This window comes from Cyrtonyx montezumae, unplaced genomic scaffold, assembly GCF_038088225.1.
Source record: "Cyrtonyx montezumae isolate F1298 unplaced genomic scaffold, pur_monq_1.0 scaffold_6, whole genome shotgun sequence".
Taxonomy (NCBI): domain Eukaryota; kingdom Metazoa; phylum Chordata; class Aves; order Galliformes; family Odontophoridae; genus Cyrtonyx; species Cyrtonyx montezumae.
The window spans coordinates 1006293-1030914 of NW_027072067.1; the positions used below are offsets into that span (position 1 = coordinate 1006293).

The 24622-nt window shown below is 47.0% G+C and overlaps 1 protein-coding gene across 1 annotated transcript; it reads right to left on the bottom strand.

Moving 5' to 3' along the window:
- Nucleotides 1–148: 148 nt before the first annotated feature.
- On the bottom strand, nt 149–24314 carry NT5DC2 (5'-nucleotidase domain containing 2). Its single transcript, XM_065749832.1, has 14 exons — nt 24029–24314; nt 20549–20733; nt 19677–19751; nt 17728–17783; nt 16183–16276; nt 12046–12174; nt 8011–8071; nt 7361–7463; nt 6786–6887; nt 5723–5804; nt 2534–2620; nt 1515–1655; nt 1236–1300; nt 149–491 (listed from the first exon to the last, which is right to left on the bottom strand). Exons 1-14 carry the CDS (start codon nt 24297–24299, stop codon nt 230–232), a joined length of 1713 nt encoding a protein of 570 aa, XP_065605904.1. The 5' UTR covers nt 24300–24314; the 3' UTR covers nt 149–229.
- Between the last annotated feature and the right edge of the window lie 308 nt (nt 24315–24622).

Consider the following 24622-nt stretch of genomic DNA (forward strand, 5'->3'; position numbering starts at 1 on the left):
TCCCCCCCCAAGAACGGCTGCAGTGCAGCAAGCACTTGTCACGCCTCACACAGGTTCTGCTCACGGAGCCCTGGAGGCCTCAGGCCTCTGCTTCTCAGCCACTCCAGGCATAAAGCAGGGAGCAGCACAAACAGCCAACACCCATACATAAGTGTCAAATACCCTTTAGTGGTAGAGGGGATGCTGGTGGTCACACGTACGCACGCTGCTGGCCAGAATATCCAGCCCTTCACCGAATGTGCACCATCTCCTCCAGAAAGGGCGTTTTCATGCAGCCTGTGCAGAGCTGATCCATCCAGAGCGGGGCTTCGTGCTGCAGAGGGGTGCGCCGTGGGTAGAAGGTGAAGTTCACATCGTAGTTCAGCAGGCAACTGATGGATGCCATGTAGATATCTGAGAATCGCACCAGCCGGCGCGAGAAGTACGTGGGGTTGTGGAAGGTGCGGAAGATGCTTCCAAACTGGGGGTTGAACAGGTTCTTTGTCAGTGACCTGAGAGAAAAAAAGATGGAGCTCTGTAGGTAAAAGGCACTTCTCAGGCACACCCACTGCTCAGTGAGGGTCACTGTTGGGCTATCTGCACTCCAGGCACTTCCCAGACTCACAGGCTCGCCCAGAGACTCACAAAAGCTACGCTCATCAGTATTTGGCAACTGGCAAAACTATTTTACTGCAAAACAACAGCGGCTGCAGCACCAGCAGCCCAAGCCTTTCTGGGTCCAGCAGAAATTATGCCAACTCAGATAAGAATCCATGTCTTCCCAGCTCACAACAGCCCTCCTAAGTCCAGTGGCATGATCCCAGGTTCCTCCCCAGCATTTTGCAACTCCAGGCCACTCCACTCCCATGGGATATTTTGGGATCAGCCTCCCACCCAGGCCTGAGGCAGATGACCCTTGTGCACTGAGACCACAAGAAACATTTACCACACTGCCATCCTCATTACCATCCCTGCTACAGGTGGGGACCCACCTGCAATGCCTGCAGCGCCGGGTCTCCCAGCAGCCAGCCCACTGGCCCTCCTGGCACAGGCTGACACCACCATCCCTTTCCCACCCTGTATTCAATCCATCTAAACTCATGCTGTGGGGCTGCACTGCTGCAGCCCAATGAAGATGCAAGGCAGGGAGGGCCATAGGCCAAGAGCTGCAACAACTCTTTCCCCAAAACAAGTTACCACCAGTGTAGGCCTGGGTGCCCCTGAGAGCTCAAGAGCAAGCAGGGCAAAGCGCTGACCTGATCTCCTGCCGCTCCTTCATCCATTCCAGCAGCACCTGCTTTGACTCCGCATCCTGATACATCTGCAGAGACAACAGCAGCAACCACCAGGTTATATCAACCCTGTAAGCCACACCTGCGGTTCCCTCAGGGTTCTCCTGTAACTCACAAACCTGTAAGGACCCGCCCAACTTCATCTGAGGAAAATAAGATGCTTTTTGAAAATTATGATATTGTCCGATTCCTACACCAGGGAGAAGGCATGTTACAAACCTGGCTCAGACAGGAGCTCTTTACCTGCATTCTCTCCAGCAGCCCCGTTAGAGCCTGCTGCCAGGTCAGGGAGTGCATGTACTGCTCTGTGTTTATGATTCGAATCTCCGTCTCCAGTTCAGGGACTATGGCTCCAGTCCTCCAGCCATGACGCAGCATAAGGTCCTAGAGGTCGGGGTGAAAAAACAACTTTGAGTTCAACATGAAGCCTGCAAACCCTGTTTCCCAGAAAAGCGGTCTGTTCCCATTGCAGATCCTCAGGGAACAGGCATCCTAACGGTCTGTTCTAGGTCACACTGTAACTACCATCTCCCAGGCACTTGGATCAGCTGCAAGAAGCATCTAGAAATGTGGGCTCCACATAAACTGCTCTAAAGTTCACAGATCAGCAGTCATTCTTTACTGGTAGAAAGAACCTCAGGTGTCCTTTCTACACTGCTTCCTTCTGCATGACAGCACAGCAGGATGCTTTCATCCAGGAAGCATCCCAAAAGCCACAGCCTATGGAACACCAAGCACAGTAAGCCAGAGACCTGCGTGCTCAGAGCAGGGCCCTGCCTTATGGACCAACACAACCACAACAGTCATGCAGGCTTACTGCAACCTTGCTGCATTTCCTCTTCAGCCTTTTCCTATCCTTCACCAGCCACACCGCCTCCTCCTTCAACAGGACTACAGCATGGCCTCTATCATACTCTCCTCTTACCACAGGAGATAACTGGATTGGCTCTGCTTCTCTCCTCACTTCAGCAGCACTCTAATAAAGTTTGCTACAGCCTTGCTATCATCTGCTCTTAGGTTGTTTTTTTTTTTGGCCCCCACAGCAGCTTTAGGCATTCTGGGACAATCTGGGCTTGTAGAGCAGCAAAGATTCTGAAATACACAGTGATGCTAGATATGCAGAAGTCTGGCCACACACACCTCCTGGATGACTGCCCAAAATGCTCAGCCTGGACACAGATCCTCCTGACACACCACAGTGCGTATCACTTAAAGCCCTGCTGGGGGTCACGCAGAAGCAGCATGCACAGCTTTTTACTCACTGCAAGATCACTGTACAGATGGTCACCAAAGTAGAGCACCTTGGATCCACGCCAACCTGTCAGCCTCAGAAAATCGAAGAGATTACCCTGCAGGGAAAAGGAGAAAAGTGAGTACAGGCCAAATGTCTTCATCCTCAGCGTGTGGAATGGAGTACTCACCTCAGCAGCACTGTCAGTGCAACTAGATGTGTCACCATACCATGGCATGTAGATGAGCACACTCTCAGGAGATGTTAACCTGCTCCCCTACCCACCATCCAAATTCACAGGCTTCTATCCTTCTTTATCTTACCTCACTTTCTCTTCCCATGTGACAACTCCCTAATACAACTTTTGGATTTCCTCAGGCTGCAGAGGAAGCCAGAAACTCCTTATACTCCAAAAAGCAAGTCAGGAAGTCCTGTGCCCTAGGGCACAGGACCGCATGGACAACGAAAGGAGGCAGCTCAGAGACAAGATGAGAAAAGCTGCATGGAACGACAAGTGCTCTGGGCTCAGAAGACTAAGATTTCTCCTCACAGGATGCATGAGTGGCCCAGTGAGTATGCAAAGATGTCAGTCAGAAGCACTTGTGGCTGTTCTCATATCACTGACTGCCATCTCAACCAAAGCACAAAAACCCATGCATTTACAGCAATTGCATACCCCACCCATGAAGCCAAGCAGCTTGGGCAGATTCACAGCTAAGTAAAATAAATCAAACCCCAAAGCAGCAGCTTAAGCTGCTTTAAAGACTTTCCAAGCATCTTTCAGCACACAGAGGAGACTTTAAGGATTCCCACTGCCACACAAGCTCTCCACATGAGTCACAATGGAAACAAAACCCACTAGGAAAACAAAAAGCCCCATCAGAGCCAGCAGATGAGTGTGCCAGCACCAGCAGACACACCAACCTGCAGCAGTAATACCTCCTGCCCATGCCCATCTCTGCTGACAGGCAGCATGCCTACTGCTGATTGAAAGCTGGTAAGCCTCTACATTTCTTGGACTTCCTCTCCTGAACTCACAGACTAGAGGAAGGAGCACGTAGGTGTCACAAACAGAAGACTCCACATTTTTCAGAAAGGAGAGAGTCAGCAGGCAGCACTGGAGGGCCATCATTTGAACCTCCTAGTCCCTAGTGCAGAATACTGGTCCCCAGGATCCCATTCATGTGGACACTTACAGCACAACTGCCATACAGCTGTGAACGAGCACAGGAACAAGGCATCTCAGGAGCCTGCAGCAACGTCTTGGCACAGCAAGATCCATGGCGATGGATTCTTGCCAGGAAGAAGCATGCCATGAGAAAAACCATAAATGCTGGAGATGGGATGAACTACCACGATACACCACTACACCCCAAGAACCACACTTAGGCAACAATCTTGATGCAGTCAGATTAATGTAGTGATGACAGAGGTCTGGAGAGGACCCCAAAATCCCACCTTCTCTCCTCTTTTTCTTTCCCCCACAGTGCAGCAATCATTTGGCTCAGCAACCTGTGTCCTCAAGATGTAGATGGTCAAGAGCAGAATTTAACTCAGCATGCCCAAAGCACACCTCTTCTGAAGGTGCTTCTAACCAGGTGCTTCTAACCAACTGAGAAAGCTTGCTCACAGGAAAAAGATTTTCTGTGAGCTCCACTTGCATGTTCCCAGCTCCAAGCTCTTGGCAGAGTGCAGAAGCAGTAGCAAATGCTCTGACAGCCCCACTCAACAGGCCAGAGGCTCCTGAACAGCACTCCAGGACATGACCTACTTTTCTACCACAGGTCAGGTCACAGCTACTTGACCACAATCTCACTAACATATTCTTCCTGTGGGATCCAACAGCTCACAAAACCAGGAACAAACCATCCTAATGACAGAGGCCACTTTATCTCAGGGGACATACCAGCTGCAAGGAGACACCCCAAGGCAGCAAGTTCACCGTATCCTTTGGATATGCATGTCTTTCAGGAAGGGAAGAGCCAGGCTTCCTACCCTTTCTAATCACCCTTTCTTCTCCCCCACAAACCACTTCAGTGTGAAATCTCTCCTCGGTTAAGAAGACCATGCTTTCCAAGAAGTGCAGAGCAGTCTTTGCTATTGCTAAAAAACCTTCAGTTTTAGAAAGGTGCAGCCAAAAGAGTTTGAGGCAACAACACAACTAAGCCAGAGGGCTTCATGCCATCTCTTCCAATCTTGTGGCAAACAACTTGGAATGACATGTGGAATATCTCTGCACAAACATCAAACTGCAGACAGTTCTGGACAATCACATCCTTGAGATCTGTCCGGGACAAAGGTTTCAGGACTGGGACATAAAAGGACAAAAAAGGACAGAAAAGCTACACATGCAGGGCAGGTTCCCCTGCTTCCTGCTTTTCACACAAACTGGGCAGCAGTGGGGAAAAACTCAGCCTGGCAGAGAGAACTCAGCACAAATCCTTCTTAACAGAAAGCCCTGCTCCTGCCCCAGAGACCCTCCCTCTCTAAGACAAAGACCAGTTGGGCTGGTTGAAATACATTCCTCCAGCTACACACCATTATGCAGCATCACCCACACGTGGAGCTGCATAGGAAACCGTTTCAGAGATGCAGACTGGTTTTCTTACCAGGCAGTTCCATCACAGTTTGTTTCAGTTCTGCCATCTGCAACTGTAAGAAGCTGCAGTTGCCAAGAGTGCAGCCTCTCCTACACACAGCACAGACCACCTCTCAGCAGCTCCGAGGCTGCTTTGTCATACACTAACAGGCATAGCAGACTTTGGCAGGGCTTTCTGATGTACCTGAAGAAGACCCCTGATCCTAACACTCCCATCTGAAGGACTTCTCAGAAGCTTGCAAATCCTAACACATTGCTCCACAATGAGACATGCTGAAAGCATTTAGTGGAACAGTATAACACTGGCCAAATGAGACCTCTCTGCACATGGCCAGAAGGCATCTCTGGCTGCCACCAGCCACCACAGCACACACTGCCTAGAGCATGCCTCCTTGCAATTGTCCTCTAACTCCGTTACAGGTGCTCTTTTCAAGGATCCATTTTTCACTTTTCAAACATCCACAAGTGACCTATCAAAGCACCCACTCTGCCTAGGAAGACTTTTCTGTTTTCTTACTAGCTCCAGGATTTTCTAGTCACTTCCAAGAGTGCAGGTGTACTGTGAGACCCCAGCATTTCAGTCTCTTGCTTCGAGTCTCTTACTCACTCAGGTCACTTTACCTCTTTGTAGATCTTTCCTTTCTCCAGCTGGTTTATTTTGTCCCACTGCAGTGAGCCATTATCATCCAGTTTTCTAAAAGGTCTAGGAAAAAAAAAAAAAAGGAGAGATTTCAACTTTTGTTTTTTAGTGACTGTTACCCAGCAACTACAACGTTCAAATCAAAGAATTCATTTACCCATGTAAGAACCTTGTTCATTTCACCAGCTCATAATGTGAAAAGGCCCTCAGGCAGCATGCAGTCATACATTTTTATCTCCAAAAGAGCTAGATCATCATAGCTCCAGTCCACATCTCTATAACACTTCACCCACATCCCATGGAGAGAAATCTTATCAAGTCAGCTCAGTATACGGATTTCCTCCTGGTTATGCTAGTGGTCTGGGGAGTGGGGGAAGGAAGAGGAAAGAACAGCTGGCTCCCAAGAAGGCTGAATATAGAATATATTCCTGATCAGTCATAAGCTGGGTTAACAAAGCAGGCACAAGTTCCCCAAACCAAAAAGCAAGCACAGCAGTCTGCTTTTCATATGGTCCCTTTGACATCTCTTACCTGATCACAAAACCCAGCTGTCACAAACAAAGGTTTCCAGAGCTATCAAACACCATCATACTCAGTAATTAAAACCACAGATAGTTGCTATCAGGAATAGGAGAAGGAATTATGCTGGCACTCTCTCAAGAAACTGCCAGCTGTCATACGTACCATTTCATTTTTCTCTTTTCTTTCTAAAGACTGAAGCACACGAAAATCTAAAATCTAAGTTAATCCCAGGCTATGAAAAAAACTCAGGAGGTTTAAAGATAGGTAATCTTAGGAACACACTTTCTGTTCAGCATTACCCACGAAATCTACTTATTCTCAGATTGGTTGGCTTTTTGTTGACTGAGACAAAAGCCTCACAGAGTAAGATGGCACTGGAAAATTGGCGGCATAGTGGATCTAAGTTATACACAGAAAATCATAAACTGCTCTTCAGGAGGGAAGAAGCTGTGCACTCTAGACAATGGGGTGTAAAACCTCGAGCCCACACACAGCACTCCATTATTGCACTGGGACACATACTTTCGCCGATCAGTGAAGAAGTTGGGTTTGTCAGCTTGCACAATGACCATGTCGAATAAGTCCCGCCAGTTCTTGCCAACCATGTGTTTCATTCCTTTGTCCCTAGGGGGAAAAGGACCAGCAAAATTAACAGGCCATTTTCACCCAACACTGCATCTTCACAACAGTCTGTCCTAAAACTACTCTCATTTCAGCAACAGTGAAGAAAGCACAGTACTTTGTACCGTGTGAGAGTCTTACAAGGTTGCCTGGTGGCACAGAAGGCTGATGTAATGCTTTGACCAATCCCAGGCATCTCACCCTTCCCTATTTACCACAGGAAGTCCAGAGAAGTCTGCAGCACAAGCTGCCAGCTTGTGGCAGCTCCATAACATTGTGGCCAAACACAGCCTCATAGTTTGTTGGAGAAGTGAAAACTGATGGTATAGAAAGAGCTGCAGGGTGTCGTGTTTACCACAACTGGCCCCCACAGTGTGCCTTCATCAGTACTGCCACAAAACTCTCTAGCTTGGATAAATGCACTGCAAAGCTCTTGCTGTGCTGTGGTGACATCAATGCGTACTAATGGTACTCACACAAAGCTAAAGGGACTGTTTGTAATGAGGAAGAGTTTCTTCTTGTGGTTCACCAGTCTGTTTAAGACAGCATAGATTTCATCACCGTGCAGAATATACTGTTCTAAATTGGAATAAAACAGACATCCATCAATAAATGGCAGAGGTCATGAACACATTTCTTCAAAATCCAAAAAAACCCCAAACCTAACCTCTAAATCAACAGAGATGCAAAAGGACCAAGTAAGACTGGGCAGACAGTGAACCTGAAAAGGCTGGCAAGAAAGAGAGTTGATCCCAAATAGAAACTCATAGCCACTCCAGGCCATGATTGCAGCAGGAGCTTTTTTCCACTCTGAATGGAAGCTGTCTTAGCCTTCCTAGACAGTGCCTTTGCAGTGTTAACACTAGGCAAAGGACTGCCAACTCCTAAAGTTAAAGGCAGAAAGAAAACAGAAATAAAAACAATGGTGTAGCTGTTTCCTCCATTAAAACAAAATCCTCCATCAGACCCTAAATATCACCAGGTCCTTAATGCCATTCAAACCTTTGGCTACCTTTAGGTATGCCATGATCAAGACAGTGTAGGACCTTGCAGCAATCTTTTGCAGAATGCTACATGGTACAGGACACAGAAAAATGCATTTCACAGCAAGTTCTGCTTAACTCACCCATATCTTTTTCAATCCATTTGTACATCACTCCTTTCACGTGTACATCTCTAATAGCATCCTGAAGAAAAAGATAGGGAAAAAAAAGTTTCAATTTTACATATGGCATTCCTGCTTCCCAGTCCATTGCCACAATCAAGGAGGAACACACTAATGGCATATCTTGCCTTCTTGCTGAGTGAAGAAGTACAGCTTGGTGTCAGTGCAGAGGACCTTATTGAGTAAGGCTTACTGAAATGCTGAAAAGAAGAACACAGTGAATATATATCACAATACAGAGAAACCTCAAAATCCTCCCATTTGGGAACAGATCTTGGGAACCTGGGGAGGTCTCAGTCAACTGAAAACTGGAAAATGTCACCCAGTTTTCAAGAAGGGCAAGAAAGAAGGCCCTGATGATTACAGGTTTACCAGTATGATCTCAGTGACCACTAAAATTATGGAGATTTGGTTGGGAGTTACTGGAAAACACTTGAAAACAGAGCCAGAGGTCACAGCCAACACAGGTTAACAAGGGAAAAGTCCTACTTAACAAACTTAATTTCCTTTTATGATAAGGTTATCCACCTATCTGACCAAGAGAAGCAAACTGATGGAACCTTTTTGGACTTCTGGTACTGCCTCTCACAGTACCCTTCTGGACAAGATATTCAGCATGCAGCTAGACAAAATGATAACATGATGGGTGAATAATTGACTGGCAGGTCAGTTCCAATGGAGTTCCACTGGGCTTGTGGATAGTCACTGGTAAGGTTCCACAGGGCTTCATTTTAGGGCCAGTTCTCTTTTATCTTTTCAGCAATTTATTGGATACTTGAGAGCATTGAAGACTTGAAAGCATTCTAAGCCTGTGGATGACCTTGGTAGGAGCTGTTGGCTCTCTCGAGGACTGAGGTGACTTGCAGGGCTATCCTGACAAACAGGAGGGCTGGGCGATTTCCAACCATATGGAATTAAACAAGTACAAGTGCCAGATTCTGTATCTGGGGTGGCACAGCCCTGCCTATGTGTACAGACTGGTGGATGAGAGGGTGGAAAGCAGCCCTATGGATGCTGGAGCTCAGGACGTGTTTGGACACCGCTCTTAGATGCAGGGTTTGATTTTTGGGTAGCCCCAGGAAGAGCCAGGAGTTGAGCTCTATCCCAGTGGGTCCCTTCCAACTGAGGATCTACTATGACTCTATGATTCTAGGAAAGCACTACTTCCTTCCTGGAAAACAGCACGTGTTAATGCACTGCTACAAAGGCTATCAAGACTGCAACTCCAAAATCATTTACTGCCTCAAAATGTCAGTGGCCTGAACATTTGCTGGCTCTTCTTCCTTCTATATGCCTGTGGAAGCTTTATCAAATATAACCCAAAGGATGAATTGTTGCAAAAGTGAACAACATAGGTGAGCACCTGTGATTCCTGTCTTCCAAGAGCCAGGGAAGGCTACTAGCCCTGGCCCCAGTAGCCAATGGGCACAGAAGTATCCATTAGGAGTGCTGGTTAATTTGGAATTTTTTTTTTTTTTTTGCCAAAACAGAGCTGCCCACTTTTCAAGAGCAAGGCAAGCTAAAATAATGTTGTTAAGAGTATCCAAATATCCTCTGTTTTCCAGGCAAGAGGCCAAGATGCAAGGCATTTTCAGACACACTCAACTAAGATTTTTCACAAGTCTCCATCCAATGAGATATGACAAATAGATATGGCCATTTCCAGAGCAAAAATATATTTAGCAGTGTTTGCACATGTTGAAAGGTACTATTTTCATCCAAGACAATTTAGACAGGTAGACAAAGGCTGCCTTTCCCCAGGACATCTAAATCACTGCTACACTAAGGGTACATGCCACTAGGACATGCCCCTTCAGACTGCATGCCCACACTCACCACTGCCACTGCTAGGGGAGCATGTGCACATAACAACACACAGTCGCCTGCACTCACTGCCATGCAGGTGAAACTTGCTAGTCAGCCTAAAATTAATTTCCTTCAAAGCTGGGAGAGCATCTGAGTTTACAGGTTAGGTGGGGGACAACGAATGAGGAAGAGGCACCTCTTCAAAGTAGTTTTAGGAGTTTCCTTTCACCATTTGGATCTCAATGGTAAAAAAGGCAGCAGAGGTCACATCTTATTCCCCAAGAGACTGCCCTATTGAGCTGTAAGACTAACTAGCATAATGCATTCAAAGCAAGCAGTGCCTGACATTTACATCAAAACTACATTTGCAGAACAGAAAGAGATTCCAAGGCACTCTTCCCCATCCCCAAAACAGTAACAAAAGGAGCAAGAAAAGAACTGTACATTTTCTGCAGGACTCAAAAACTCCTTCCAAGGAAAGTTTTCTCACTTTCCAAAGATGAAGCAGCCAAACTGGTACGTGTAAGCCAGACTTACACATCCGCTTCAGCCTTTACTGCTGCCTTAGGGACTGCACTTTCAACTCAGTACAGCGTCTCTAGTGCTCCCTCCCAAGCACACAACACTGCAATTAGGATCACCACCAAGAATTACAGAGGAGTATCAAGTTCAGACATGTCTTAACTCACTGCAAGCCTGTGTTACAGCAGCAGCTGGGGCTTGGATATCTGTCTGTGCAAGCATGGAAGGGCCTCTGTGCTCAGGTCCACAAATCATTTATTTGTGCTTGCACTGCAGATGGATAACATTTTACAAAAAGGTATGTTTATCCTTGCTGTGCAAAACAAAACAAGAAAAAAAAAACAACAACAACAACAAAACACTGCTCTGGCAAATGTACCAATCAGCTGTCAAATTTTCAGTAAGAAATTCAGGCATTGGCAATGGGTTTTCTACTGTATCTCACTTCTCTGCCTACCTCAGTCATTCCTTCAGGAATAATCACATCCTTCAACAAAGGATGCAAAGACCAGGACTAGTACTCAGGAGTTTGAGGGCTTAAGCACACTGTTGGCCTTGCACTGTGTATTGGGCTATGACAACCACCCGCCTGCTCTCAATGTTTCAAGTCAGGAACAAATCGCTTCTGACCTCAAAAGAAGGCTCAGAAAACACTCTTGAGAGAAGATCTCTGGAGTCAGCTGTGTTCCCTCTTCTCATTTTCCCCACTCCAAAATCAAAAACCGACAACCCTAAAAACATGTTCAGGTCTTGTGGAAAACTGGCTGGTATGCTCTTATCAAGCACCAGCAGCAGGTCAGAATGCAAGCAGTAACACTTGGCTGGAGTAAAGCTGACAGGGTGGGTCCTTATCACAAAAGCAGCAGCACAAATGCAGCATTTCCCTCACAAGAAGACTGAACAGTGTATGTACAGGCTGCTGCCACAGGACGAGCATAACATTCCCACAAGTTACAAACCCCAGACCCCATTCCATTGAGAAAAGCATGAACTTCCATTGAGAAATGCATTGGCTACCAGGGACTATACATCATCTGTCAACAAATGTCTCCTAGAGCAGCAATTTCGAGCACTTGTATCTCATCTGCAGCATTAACTAAGAAGTCAAATGGTATCCCCCAACAGTGGTGATAATCTTATATAGACCTTTCAAATGCTGAGCGTGAAGTTGGTGGGCACAATCAGCACCTTGGATCAACTGGCTCATGAAAGAAGTCACAGGCACGCACAGAGAAACATCCCCAAGAGAATCAGCCTGTCCTGAAGATGCAAAGTGAAGGGGTGGATTTTCTGACTAGACAGGGCAGGATTTTCAAGATCATCCCTGCATAAAGTAAACAATAAGGTCAGACCAAGCCTCTTTGTAAAATATGTTAACAGGAAGACAGAGCATACTAGTTTGCAGAACTAGAAGATATTTAATGAGTTTTGTAGCATATTTCCCAGAGAACCTTCAACTCCACTGGCCTAGACACTTCCACAGTAACTCCAATTCTGTAGTGCAGTCACAGACCTAACATATTCTGAAAAGCTCTGAAGTGGCAACAACACAGTCATATCAGACTACTCACTAACAATCCTTAGGTTTGGGAACTGCAAAGCTCACAGGCAAAGGAGATTGCAACTCTGATGTGGTGTGAACTATGGGTCCATTGATATTATACTTACAGATATATCCTTGTAAAGATGCACCTGGTCAAACTCAATGCCATGAGTTATGAAGTAATCAATGACTGAAGACAGCAGCGTCATTTCAGGGAGAGAAAAGATGTCCATAAACTGTTTAAGTGAAGGACCCTAGAAAGCAAACAAAAAAAATTATGGAAATGTACTAAATAAAAAATGTTTAAGAAAAAAAAAAAAGAATGCAAATCCAAAAAAGCAAACTCTTATCACCCAGTACCATTTGGAAGGGATAACGAAAGCGTTCAGCTGAAACAATTACATTCTGACCCATGAGTAACTCACCTTGCATTATGTAGGATTGCAGCTCTCCCATACTTTTGATATTTTCATAGCCAACCATCAGCCTATCAGCAAATCAGCACACAAGTCTGGCTCCAGAGATCAGCCACCCAATGCTTTATTAAGCAGAGACTCTGGTGAGTCTCACCAGTAAACTGAAATCCATTTTTTCATTATTTGACATCAAAATACCAGATCTGCCAAGGGAACACTTAATAAGATCTTGTATGTGAAAAGCAATTTAGAAGTAGAATTCTCAATGAACCCAGTTGCCAGAGGTTCCTGGTAACCTAGTCACAGCGTGCCTGTGCATGTGAGCTTTGAGCAATCCATGGCTGATGGCTGCAGATGCAGCTCTCTGGAGTAATACTAGTCCACATCAGAAGGTATTTTTCATAGCTAGAATATATTTTTCATGACAGACATGAAAGCAGCATCCGAGAGATCACAAAAGAGACTCAAAGTGGAGTGGTCAGAAGGCACATGCTGCTTAGTGCCAAAACATGGTACTTTTCATCAGGATGCAACATCTGCAACACCTTCCACTTGGTCTATTTTAGTCAGGCTCAAACAACTAGCATTAGTATTGCACTATTTGAAGGCAATATCGAGACAAGACAAACTGGGGTCAAGGCAGAAGATGCAAAAGGCAAAGAAACAGCAAAAAGCATTTTGCTGTGACCAAAAGCTATGATGGCATGCCAAGGGTTACACAATTTCAATCCATCCAGCACATCCTGTGTTGACCTACAAGCAGATGCCCTTTGGTCTGGGCTACATATTGCATGGTGATCCTACTAAACAATATTTGCTGAATCCTTTCAGCAGATTTTTGTCCATTTGGGTGTGATTTTGCTAAAGGAACATTTGTCCTACAAGAAAAAACAAAATTTCCTGAAAATTTTGCCCCACCTTTATTTATTTATTTTCTCCATAGAATCACAGAATTGTTTAGGGCGGAAAAGACGGTCAAGATCATCAAATCCAATCATAAAATCACTAAGGTTGGAAAAGACCTCTAAGATCATCTAGTCCAACCATCAGCCCATCACCCAATGCCACAAAACCATGTCCCTAAGTACTACATCTACTCTTTCCTTAAACACCTCGATGGACAGTGACTCCACCAACTCCCTGGGCAGCCTGTGCCAATGCCTAACCACTTTTCTGGAGAAGAAATTTCTCCTATTATCCAACCTGAATCTCTCAGGCACAACTTGAGGCCATTCCTTCTTGTCCTAATTGCTAATTACAGGCAGAACAACACTTCATACATATCACTTTTCCCCAGCCATTCCCCAGAACTGTTAAGGGATTCTGGGAGAGAAGCAAGAGGGACGCATGCAGGCAGTTTGTTCATACCACTAGGCATAGGATTTAGTGGAGCTCAGCCGAGCAATTACCTGTCCCAACTTAGAAGACCTGAAGCTCAGATGAGACAGTTAAACATTCAGTGTTAACTGCAAAGAATTCCCTTGTAGTTAATTGTCTCTGACTTAGTTATTGTGCCTTGTGCCATTACCCTACAAAGTAAGTCTGTCCTCAGTGCCCTCCCTTTGGCAGCCCTGACCTCATAATGTCAAAAAAAAAAAAAAAAAAAAAAGTCAGGAAGAAAACTGCACCATATTTTTACAAAGAATTACATGTACACTTTTTCTCACTCACAGGTTCCCTATCTTTCTTATATGCTAACTAACACTAGTCCCACCCATAAAGGGCATGCTACTTGCATGGTCTAATCCTAGGCAAGATTGCTCCTACCTACTGAAGGTGCTGAAGGTGTTGGGATGCCAGTAGCTATCCAAGTGCTCTTGCCAACAGAGGATCAAGAATAGCTTTAACAGAGAATATTAACATGCTTCAATTACAACACTACTGTTTGTCTTAAACCTGTTGCCTGTCTCTGACTTTGCAGCTGTTCCTCAAGCACTGGGCCCAAGTGAGCCGCACAAGGTTCAACAAAGACAAATACAAGGTCTGGCACCTGGGTTGTGGCAACCCCTGCTATCAGTACAAACTGGGGGATGTAAGGATGGAGCATAACTCTGCTGAAAAGGGCCTGGGGGTGCTGGTGGATGTCAGCTGGGCATGAGCCAACACTGTGCCCTCACAGCCCAAAAAGCCAACTGTATCCTGGGCTGCACTGAAAGCAGGGCAGCCAGTAGGGCAGGGAGCTGATCCTGCCCCTCTGCCCTGCACTGTGATACCTCACCTGGAATGCTGTGTCCAGATGGGAAGTCTTCAACACAGGAGAGATGTGGACCTGATGGAGCACATCTAGAGGAGGGTCATACAAATGTCCCAAGGGATGGAGTACATCCCTACGAGGACAGGCTGAGAGCTGGGGCTGTGCAGCATGGAGAAGAGAAAGCTGCAGGGAGATGTGAGAGAAGCCTGTTGTTATCTAAAGTGGAGCTACAGGAAAGAAGGGGACAAGCTCTTCAGCAGGGTCTGTTGTGACAGGACAAGGGGAAATAGTTTCAAACTAAAAGTGGAGAGATTTAGACTGGATATAGGAAAAAGGTTGTTTTTATGATAGGAAGGCACTGGAATAGATTGTCCAGTGAGGTGGTGGCCACTTTGTCCCCGGAGAAATTCAAGGTCAGGATAGACTTGGCTCTGAGCAACCTAATCTACCTGTAGGCATCCCTTTTCACTGCAAGGGAGTTGGACCAGATGACCTGCAAGGGTCCCTTCCAACTCTAATGATTCCATGATTCCCATTGGCCATTCAGCTACATCAACACTGCAGAGTAAGGAGGACAAGGGTCAAATATCCCTGCAAGGGTCTCACTCCACATCAGTTCCACTGCACTTGGTGACACCAGCAGATAGCTCCTACCTCTTGGCCATTTCTGGGGCCAAATGTTGCACTGACTTTTTTAATACTCAAGGTCATACTGAAATGATTGAGTAAATCTAGAAAAGAAATGGAATCAGCAGGTACTCTTGCTATAAATCACCACCTATCTGTGATATCATTCTCTGGTAAACATAATCTGCATGCAAAATGCTGTCCAAATAATTTTCCCATTTTAGTCTCAGAATTCATTTTATTCTGCAGCATCAAATGCTTCCTCTGCAGTGAGACAGAACTCCCTTCCATGCTTTTATAAAAGCATGAACTGAACTAACAAAGGTCAAGAAACAAAGCAAGTCTGAGGGGGGGAAAGGAATGTGAATGGCCCTGCAAGCCCATAGAACCACATCAGGCATTTGTGGAAGAAAATCTCTCGCCTAACTTCCTCTAGTTCAGGCAACCAAAGGATCTCTACAGTTCCTAATGGCATTTCTTCAGTCTTATACTGCAACAGTACGATTTTCTGCCCTAAAAAGACAACAATCACAGATGACAACCCTACAAATAAAGTCCACTGAAGAGATCTGAAAGGTTGTAGGTAGGGAACCTGCTCGTGAAGGAAAAAAAATAAATCCCTATACCAAATCAGACCTGAGGGCACTGCAGGCACCCTGCTGCCACCCATACACAGGCACACACAGCCCTTCCCCCACTGCTCGCTGCAAACACCATCCCTGTAGGCTGCCCAGGTACCTGGGAGCAGGATATGGCAAAAGAACAAGCAGGGATCATCTTCCTTCAGACTCCAGAGCCATTCAGCTCCAGGCCAATAGCCCTGGTGTTCAGAAATGCTTTACAGATGGCTTTCACATGTTAAACTGCTAAATAACCTCTGGGGTGAATTCCCACTGGAACAAAAACACACACTGCAGCTCACTAGGTCCAAGGGAGGCTGGGGTCATTTACATGCTCACACAATGCCCTGTTTTCCTATATGTTAAAAGAGCTGCTGCAACAGGGCAGTCAAGGGCTTACAATACCTTGCCATAGAAGTCGCTCATCTGATACAGGGGGATGTGCTGCGTACCTCCATAGAGTTCAATTACCTCTTCATCAGGCACTGGTTTGAGCCCTCTGCATAAAAAACAGCAAAAAGTGTGTCAGTAATCAATCACTGGTCTGCACAGAGCTACAAAATGCAGAGAAAGGAACATGGGGATGGACAGGCTCATTTGTAAAACTCACGTTTCTCTTGCACAAAAGAAGGTCTGACAGCAAAACGATCCTTTGGATTCACTTAAACCTTACCCTGACATTTTTCAAATACCTTGCCCGTTCCTTTAACTTAATTAAAGGGCTTATCCACATTCCAGCAGAGTTCAGACAGAGGTTTTCCCTCCGCATGCAATCAGTCGGCTGTCAGCTTGCAGGACTGCTCCATCATATAGGCCCCCAAAATACTATAACCACAGCCAGGGCTACAGGCTATACTGTTATTTAAAAGATTTTCTGGTTGCTAGAGGCTTTGCCCCTTGCACAATTTCTGATGGCTGTTTACTCAAGCAGTCAGCGACTTTCTCCTTATGTAGTCTATCAATGTACAACCTCTAAGAGATTAAAAGTTGCCTAAGCTTTCCTCAAAAGCAAAGGAAAAAAGATGTGTTAGAACGAATATTTATAAAAGAACGCTAAAAAAAAAAAAAAGCTTAAACATTTTTCCCTACAAATCTCCCCTCCCCCTCAAATGAAAACACTCAAAGAAACCAATTCTTTCCAGTTATGAAATCCCCTTCTTAATATTCTTAGATTATTTTCTGTAACTGAAGCGTAACAGCAAAAGGTCAGAGTTCAAATAAAAGCCAATAGTTTCCAAGCTCAGTAAATTCAACACAGATTTACAGCAGCACTGCTGTAGATCTCTGTACATTGCTACTTCTTACGCACCAGCTCCACTACACTGGTATTGGACCTCCTCTCAGTTTCCAGCCTCACACCTTTCTGGACACACCATATGGAAGACATCCCTCATGGCTTTAGCCACTTATGGCAAAGCACACTCAGGTCTTCTCAGAGAACAATGGAAGAGAAGGAAAAAAGCAGGGCAACCTAAGGCTCACACTAGGCGCGGATTCCGATGAATCATTACATTAGTGACACTACTTTGAGTTTATTTATATGGGCATACCACCGCTGGGATACACTCCTGCTTGGAGCAGATAGGCACAAATGTGGACCACGTGCATTGGAGGCCTTCCCTGCTTGTGCTGTTCACTCAGGCATGAACACAGGCACGCTGTAGCTGCAGTTCAGACATCACAGAGAGTACGTGATCAGGGGGATCATTAAGTACTACAAAAAGCTCCAGGTCTTCCCACACACTTGGCTTGAAATCCTTGAGAAAAAAAAACAACTCCCTGCAATTATATGCCTGGTAAGCACCTGAAGCAAGTGGAAACAGGATAAGTCAGGCAAGATTGTACTCTGCTTAAAGAGACAAAAAGCCCATATACCATGAATTGTGGTTACTCAGATACAGTAATCCGGGTATAGGGGTATTTAGAAAATCATGTTCAGAACTGACAGACCTATATGCTGTCCCAAGCTGGACATAATGGAAAGCATCAATCTTCATCAGAAGACTCTGTGAAAAGGCAATAAAGGACAGATATTTACCATGAGAACTCAGCAGGTAAACACCAAAACCATGTTTTTAAGTTTCAAACTCTAAACAAATGGCGTTTAGAAAATAGAATTCAATGCAATATCCCACATCTATGTATTTAAAACTGCAAGTACTCCCTAGATACTTCCACGCTGTGACTTTTTATAAGCCCCTCTGGCAAATGCCTGTCTTCCTGTGAGCCAAAACACCACTGTCTGCTACACCCCTCAGCTGGTGGACAGGGAGGCAGATGAAAAAGAAAGGGAGAGAAGAGGGACTCTGTATGCACTAGAGATAATTTCTCGTCTCACTTATTTGAAACAGAACTAAGGGGGCAAGCTCTGGCTTTGAGCACAGCTGCACCCAGTCATTTCCCTTACACAGGAATGCTCCCCTTCACTTCTTCCCCTCCCCAACACACACACAAGCTAGGATGCTCACAAGCACACCAGGCTACTAACGTCAGAGCTCTCGGAGTTTTCCATACTTTCTTATTCATGAGTCATCTCCTGCCTATCCATCACCCTGAAAGCACAACTCAAGCTCACAGTGCATAGAAAGTGTCCTGACCCAGCACTGTTTTGCAAATAAAATCAGGACATTGCTTTGAACCACTTGTCCTGCTCCTACAGCACAAGGTAACCAGTTTCACAGAGCACTCACAACATTCAGGCTACACCACACGGGTGCAGCTTGTTACCCTGCAGGCAGACCTCCTGCATGAATCACATGTAAATCTGCTGAAAGATTCAATTGGACAGGCACTACCCAGTTTTTTGTGTGTTTTGCAAATTCTGATCCTGAAAAAAAGGGAGTTCTCACCCTGTACTTATTGAAAGGGCACTTTACTTGGCCAGGCCAGCTGCTACTGTGTTCCCCCACACTTGGGCCACAGATTTAAACACAGAGACTTCCTCACAGATTAACTTTCTCTGCTGTGCTCCCACCTGACTGCTTGGCTGCATGGATGACATCACTGGGCAGCAGGCTTTCATGGAATGGGTCCAAAGCACTGAAAAAGGTTTAAAGCTTGTGCTCTGCTTGCCTGCCCTCCAAAGAAGCATGCATTTAAGTAGCTTGGATCTTTTTCCAGGCAGTCCTATTATTCCGGTGGGGGGTGGGGAAGGCTTCCTAAAGCATTCTCCTGACAAGTTACTTCTATTATTAGGGTAAGACATAACTGCTGTGTTCCTGACAATTACTTGCTGGAGACACAGGATTTAAATCTCCTAAAAGATAGTAATGATCAGCTAAACAAACTAAGTTTTTAATTAATTAGTTTGTGGAAATAACTAACTTTTTAAATTGGCAAAGCTGACTACCAAAGACCTTCTGCTAACCTGGCCCATTCTGCTGCAGGCTACGCAAACACAAAGGACATCTCAGGCCTGCAACATTTGTAAACAAGAACAATCTGTGCACAGAATCTATGCCACCTGGACTGCGCATTTCACTGATAGTTTGGTGATTGTATGGCAACTGCTGAGTCACAACCTGAAGTCACAGCTGATTGAGCACCTGGAGAAAAGAATGGTCTGCCCTGGGAGCACAGGTGAAGGCAATTCACCTGTGTGACCAGAAGGGGTGGAGCCAGGCTCAGTGCCTCTTAGACCCCATTTAAGGGCTGACTGCCACTGAGGTAAGAAGTCTTGTTAGAGATTCCTCCTATGTGGAGTTTATCCCTGCAAACCTTGATCCTTGGAGATAGATGAGCCTTTTCTTCTTTCTTTGTAATATCTTATTGTGCTGGTCCTGTTGTCATTGTACCACTACAGTGATCCATTATTGTAAGCAGTGGCAGAAAGCATTTCTACTCAAAATACAACACTATGAAAGACAAAGCCCAGGAGTTTGAATTTTGTACAGCTTTACCTTTTGTACATCATAGTGAAGTCCACGTATAGCAAACCCGGGAATGTAGTCATACTTCCCAAGCCCTTCTGGATACTAGGAAGACACAGCAACATTTTAAGAGGCACAGCAACATTTTAAGAGGCGTAGGCATTGATATCAACAAAAGTATTTGACATGCTAAGCTGGCTTAGGCCTACCAGTCTTCTCACCCCAGGCATAAACCAATCAAGGAACACATGCATTTTGTTTTGCCCTTCAACAAAGAAAAGTGGGTGAATGGAGTCCCCAAAATAGTTGCTCTACTTAAGGAACGCTAACAAAAACCCAAGAGATCCATTCAGACAGCGTGGACTTCCAGTAAGGTCTATTTAGTGCGTACAGCTGGCAAAGCAGTAGCAGAGTCCCTCAAAAAAGGAAGACATGACTGGAAGAAAATGCACAGAGCAAACACCTATTGCAAACAGAGCGTCCATTACTGGGCATGCTATGCAGCATCACCTGCATTAATCTGCACATCTAGATTAAACCTGTACCCCTTCACTGCTGGCCCACAGCTCATGCTTATTTGCCACGTGTACCTAGGAGCTGGAAGTCTGTAAGCATGACTTGCACAGTGGGGAAAACAGAACAGATTACTTCCAGACTAAAGTTCCCACTCTGTATTTACAAAACCTCAGGAATGTAGAGCTTGTTAAATTGTTCAACAGGAAATTAATTCCAGATACAGAAAAAACATTCTGCAATCAAAGACTGAAATGTGAAATTTATGTTAAAAAAAAATACACAAAAAACCAACAGTGCCACATGTGCACAGGCATTTGGCAAGGACATCTGGGATGCTGCAAAGAACAATAGGATTAACTGAGGGGAAATCCTTGGCGCACCATTACCTTGAACTGTTCTATTAGGATGTCTCTGGCAGTGTTGAAAATCATGGAGTGTAGTAAGTTAGAGTACTGTGCTAATGTGTAGTCATAGTCAAAGCCGTATATCTCAACATCTCCCAGGCTGATCTCATTGTTGGCGTAGATAGCTGCTGGGTTGAGGAGATTGCAGACTCCTGGTGGAAGGAGATCTGAGAGAGAAGGGAAGAGGGGGAGAGATTAGCAAAACTGAGAGGACCATCAAAATTTCAGCTATCTCCTGTGGGCCGGGCAGTCGAGGCGCTACACGGCAGCAGCCACAGAGCTCTGTGCTGCCAAGGGCTGCTAACCACCTCAGACAGAGTTCCCCATTAGGAAACGCTGTGCAACCTCTGCCTGCATCAGCAGTGGTGCTAACATCTCAACAGTATGGCTGACATTCTGCGTCAGGGAGACCAAACAACGTCCCTTGGCTCCGGCCTACACAAAGCAAAGCAGACCTGCTGGTCTGAAGTACCAGATGTGCAGCCCACCACAGCTCGCTGACAGAAGGGCAGCTGCAGAGCACACAGCAGGGAAGCACGTGGCCCTCACTTCCCAAGAGCTGACAAGCTCCCCTCCTCACAGTACCTGTGTTACCTCAGTGAGAATGTCTGCCTGTCAGCATCTGTTTCCCACAGAAGCATGCAGCCTCCAGGGAGCAGCCCTGCAGGCACCCTTGGGCATCTTTATTTCCTTTTTTAGGAGCAGAACAAAACGAAGTTATGTACGAGCACCAACTATGTGTACACACACATACGTAAACAACAAACAACCTAAAACAAAACAAACATCAAACACCCCATGCCATTAAGCTACACTCTGGGAACAAGTAATGCTGATAGCGACAAATTATCTGTACTGTGCTGATAAACAGCTGTGGGAACAGGCCAGCTGCTGCAGTTTGTCACTCCAGAACAGGGTTTCTGCTTGTGAGAGCAACAGCAGAGCCAGGAGCAGGCCCCTCTCCATGCTTCCCACTCCATCTGAGCCATCCTTTGCAAAATAAGAAAGAGCAGTACAACTAGCTCCCTCATCACATTCACTCCAAGGGGCAGTGAGGGAAGATGTTTCCCTCCCACACAAGGACAGGTAACGTTCTCTTGGAACGACGGGAAAAGCATCAGTGTTTTCCAGATCCTACCCAGTATCAGCAAGCAGCATTTTTTTCCCCTTCCTACCTTAACTTTTGGCTTTTAGGAAGAAACCCTGTGTCAGTTTCTTAGGACTTTCTTGCTATCTCATCTGAATCTAGTATCAGAGTGCCAATGGCCATTCCCAGTTATGACTTTGCCTGGAACTATTAGAGAATTTACAAAGGGTGGTTTTGTTCAGTGTCCCCAGTTAATTTGCAAGTGTTAACCTAAAGGAGCAAGCACAGAACTCTTTCCTCTCCTAAAGGGATGAGAATTTCAGCAGCAAATGCACCTCGCTGCAGCTGCCATATCCCTACGGAGTTGGACAGACTCTGCTGGCTATGTTTGGGACAACACGTTCTGACAGTCTGAGCAGCATGATACGTTGCAGCCTCAGCTCCACCTCTCCTTTTATATGAGACGTGAGGCTTACTTAGATTAAAAAAAGAAAATAGAAAAGCCAGCTGCATCTTCTGCAAAAATCCAGTCAGTAGAAGCCATAGGAGCTGGTGTGATTTTGTAAGGCAAGGGGATGAAGGACAATCAGAAGCAGAGCAGTGACTGTACTGTGCAAGTAACGGAGTGTGCAGAGAGCAGGGGCCGCACTGCACGGATGCCCACACACAGCCAGCCAGCAGCCACACTGCTACCTGCCCTACAGATGCTCCTCCTCTAAGACATTCTGTCCCAGCTTACACAGCATGCTCTCTCTGGTCTCCTAAACGCCAAAGGAAAATGCCAAAATGATTTCTCATCATTGCCTCAGTGGCACGTTCCCTACAGACACCTCCTGGAGCGCTGTGCTGATGCTCATCTCCTTGTTGTGCTACACACGGCTGCTTCCAAAGCAAACCCATGGCTTGCCCTTCCTGCTGCCACCCGCTGCCATGAATTCATGGCAGTCCCAAAGGCCCTGAGGAGAAAGAAGAGCTGCTGCTGCACGCCTGGCGCAGCACAAATATGGATGCACAGCATCCTGCAAAGACTGAGCATCCAGCACAGAGGTGCTGTCACACCAACTCCTCCTTCCTGGCAGAACCCAGCACAGATGCCTTTTCTCCAAGAAAAGCAGCTTTTGCTTTTCCTCTGCAAAGAGGGATAGCTGGGCAGGTGGAATGAATTATGCAAGAAAAAAGAAAAAGAAACAAAAGCAAAATCAAAACCGGCTTTAGTTGTCAAAACAGAGCTACAATACCAACTGCTCTTTCGGTCCCAGTGCCACCCAGGAAGGGAGGCAGTTGCTGCTTACTCAGCACTTCACCCGGAAAGTGTGCCCGAAGGGAAAACTGTGATCGCCCAATTCAGTGCTTCTGTCTTTGAAGTGCACTTGCGTTGTCACACAGAAGCAAGAAGTTAAAAACACTTTCAGAGATTCCCCAGGAAAGCTGACTTATTGTAGCTACATGCAAAGACCTAGAGATAAAAGAAAACACCAAACAGACACACTTCCTTACAGCCAAACCCTCACTTGTATTCCAGATCCGCTGTGTTTCAGGACTGTGCATTTCCTAGACTGCATGATTTTGGAGATGCATTACAAACAGCGCCTTGTCACTTCCTCGACACTTCAGATACCATCAAACCAAACACGGACAGCCCGGTCAACACCACCCGTCCTTATGGGGGAAGGAAAAAGCCAGGGATGAAGTAGGGGTGGTATTCCCAAATCCTCAGGCAATGCCCCCAGCACAACCTCAGCGACATCACAGTTACAAACTGAGAACAAAGGCCCAACTCGGTTCGGTTGCACCAACAGCAAAAACCAACCTGGGCACTCGTGCCTCTTCTCCAACCTCCACCCAACCCCACGCAGCACGCAGCTCCAGAGGTGACTGCGCGGAGCAGAGGCACGCAGCCTGCAGCAGCTCGGCGGCTCCTTCGCTTCCGAGCATCACTAAGGGCTCCATGTGCTGTGTCAGACCTCGTGCACTGGGAGGTGGGGGAGGAGGCAATGACAGAAGCCGCCAATCTCAGAACTGCCAGACGGCTCCTCCAGACCGTCCGGCCGCTTTTGTTTATCTAAGGGCTGGAGAAGGTAAGTGAAAAGAGAGCTGTTTAAAAGGAAACGCAGCCGCGCTTCTTAGCTCTCTACCCTGCTTCCCTTCGGCATTCCAAGAGTCCAGAAATCTGCAAGAACGAGTTCCCCGCCCTTATGCCACGCAAGTTCTTACGGAGCTCTCCGCAGCCTGCGAGCCCGCGGTCCCGTTACGTACGCGGGCAGAGCCAGCAAGGAAAGCGGGTTTCCTCCGGGCTGAGGGACGGCACGGTGGGGAGGGGGGGACGGCCACGGCCACGTTCCCGCCGCCACGGGCAGCTCCGGTGCGGCCCTTACCGTACACCAGCTTCTTCATCTCGTGGTACCTGGCCCACAGGTAGCTCCGCGTGTCGGCTCCCTCGGCCGGAGCGGGCTGGCTGCCCGCGGCGGGGTTGGGCTCGGTGCCACGCCGCGCCCTGCCGCCGGACAGCGGCTCCCGGGGCTGCCCGTAGCCGCCGTCCGCGGGGCCGCTCGTGAGGCGGCAGCTGTGGCACGGCACGGAGACGGCGAGCAGTCGTGGGGCCGCGCCGCCGCCCCTCCGCAGCGCCGCGATGCCCGGCGCCGCCATGGCCCCGGACGAACGAACGGACAGAGCGGCCTGGGACGCGGCCGGGGCTCAGGCGTCTCGGATCGCGCTACGAAGCCAGCCCCGGCCGCCCGCGGCGGCGGCGGCACGGACCGGGTGGCCAATCCCCGCCGCGCCGCGCCATGGGGGCCGGGCCCGGGCCGCCGCGCCCCGCCTCGGCAGAGGGGCACGGGGCGGGGCGGGGCGGGAGGCGGCCCCTCCGCGCGGCCCCTCCCCCAGCGCCGCCGCGGCCAATCAGAGCCGCCGAGCCGATCACGTGGCGCAGAGCGCGTTTTTCCGGCCCGTCGCGGGGCAGTGCTGCTCGG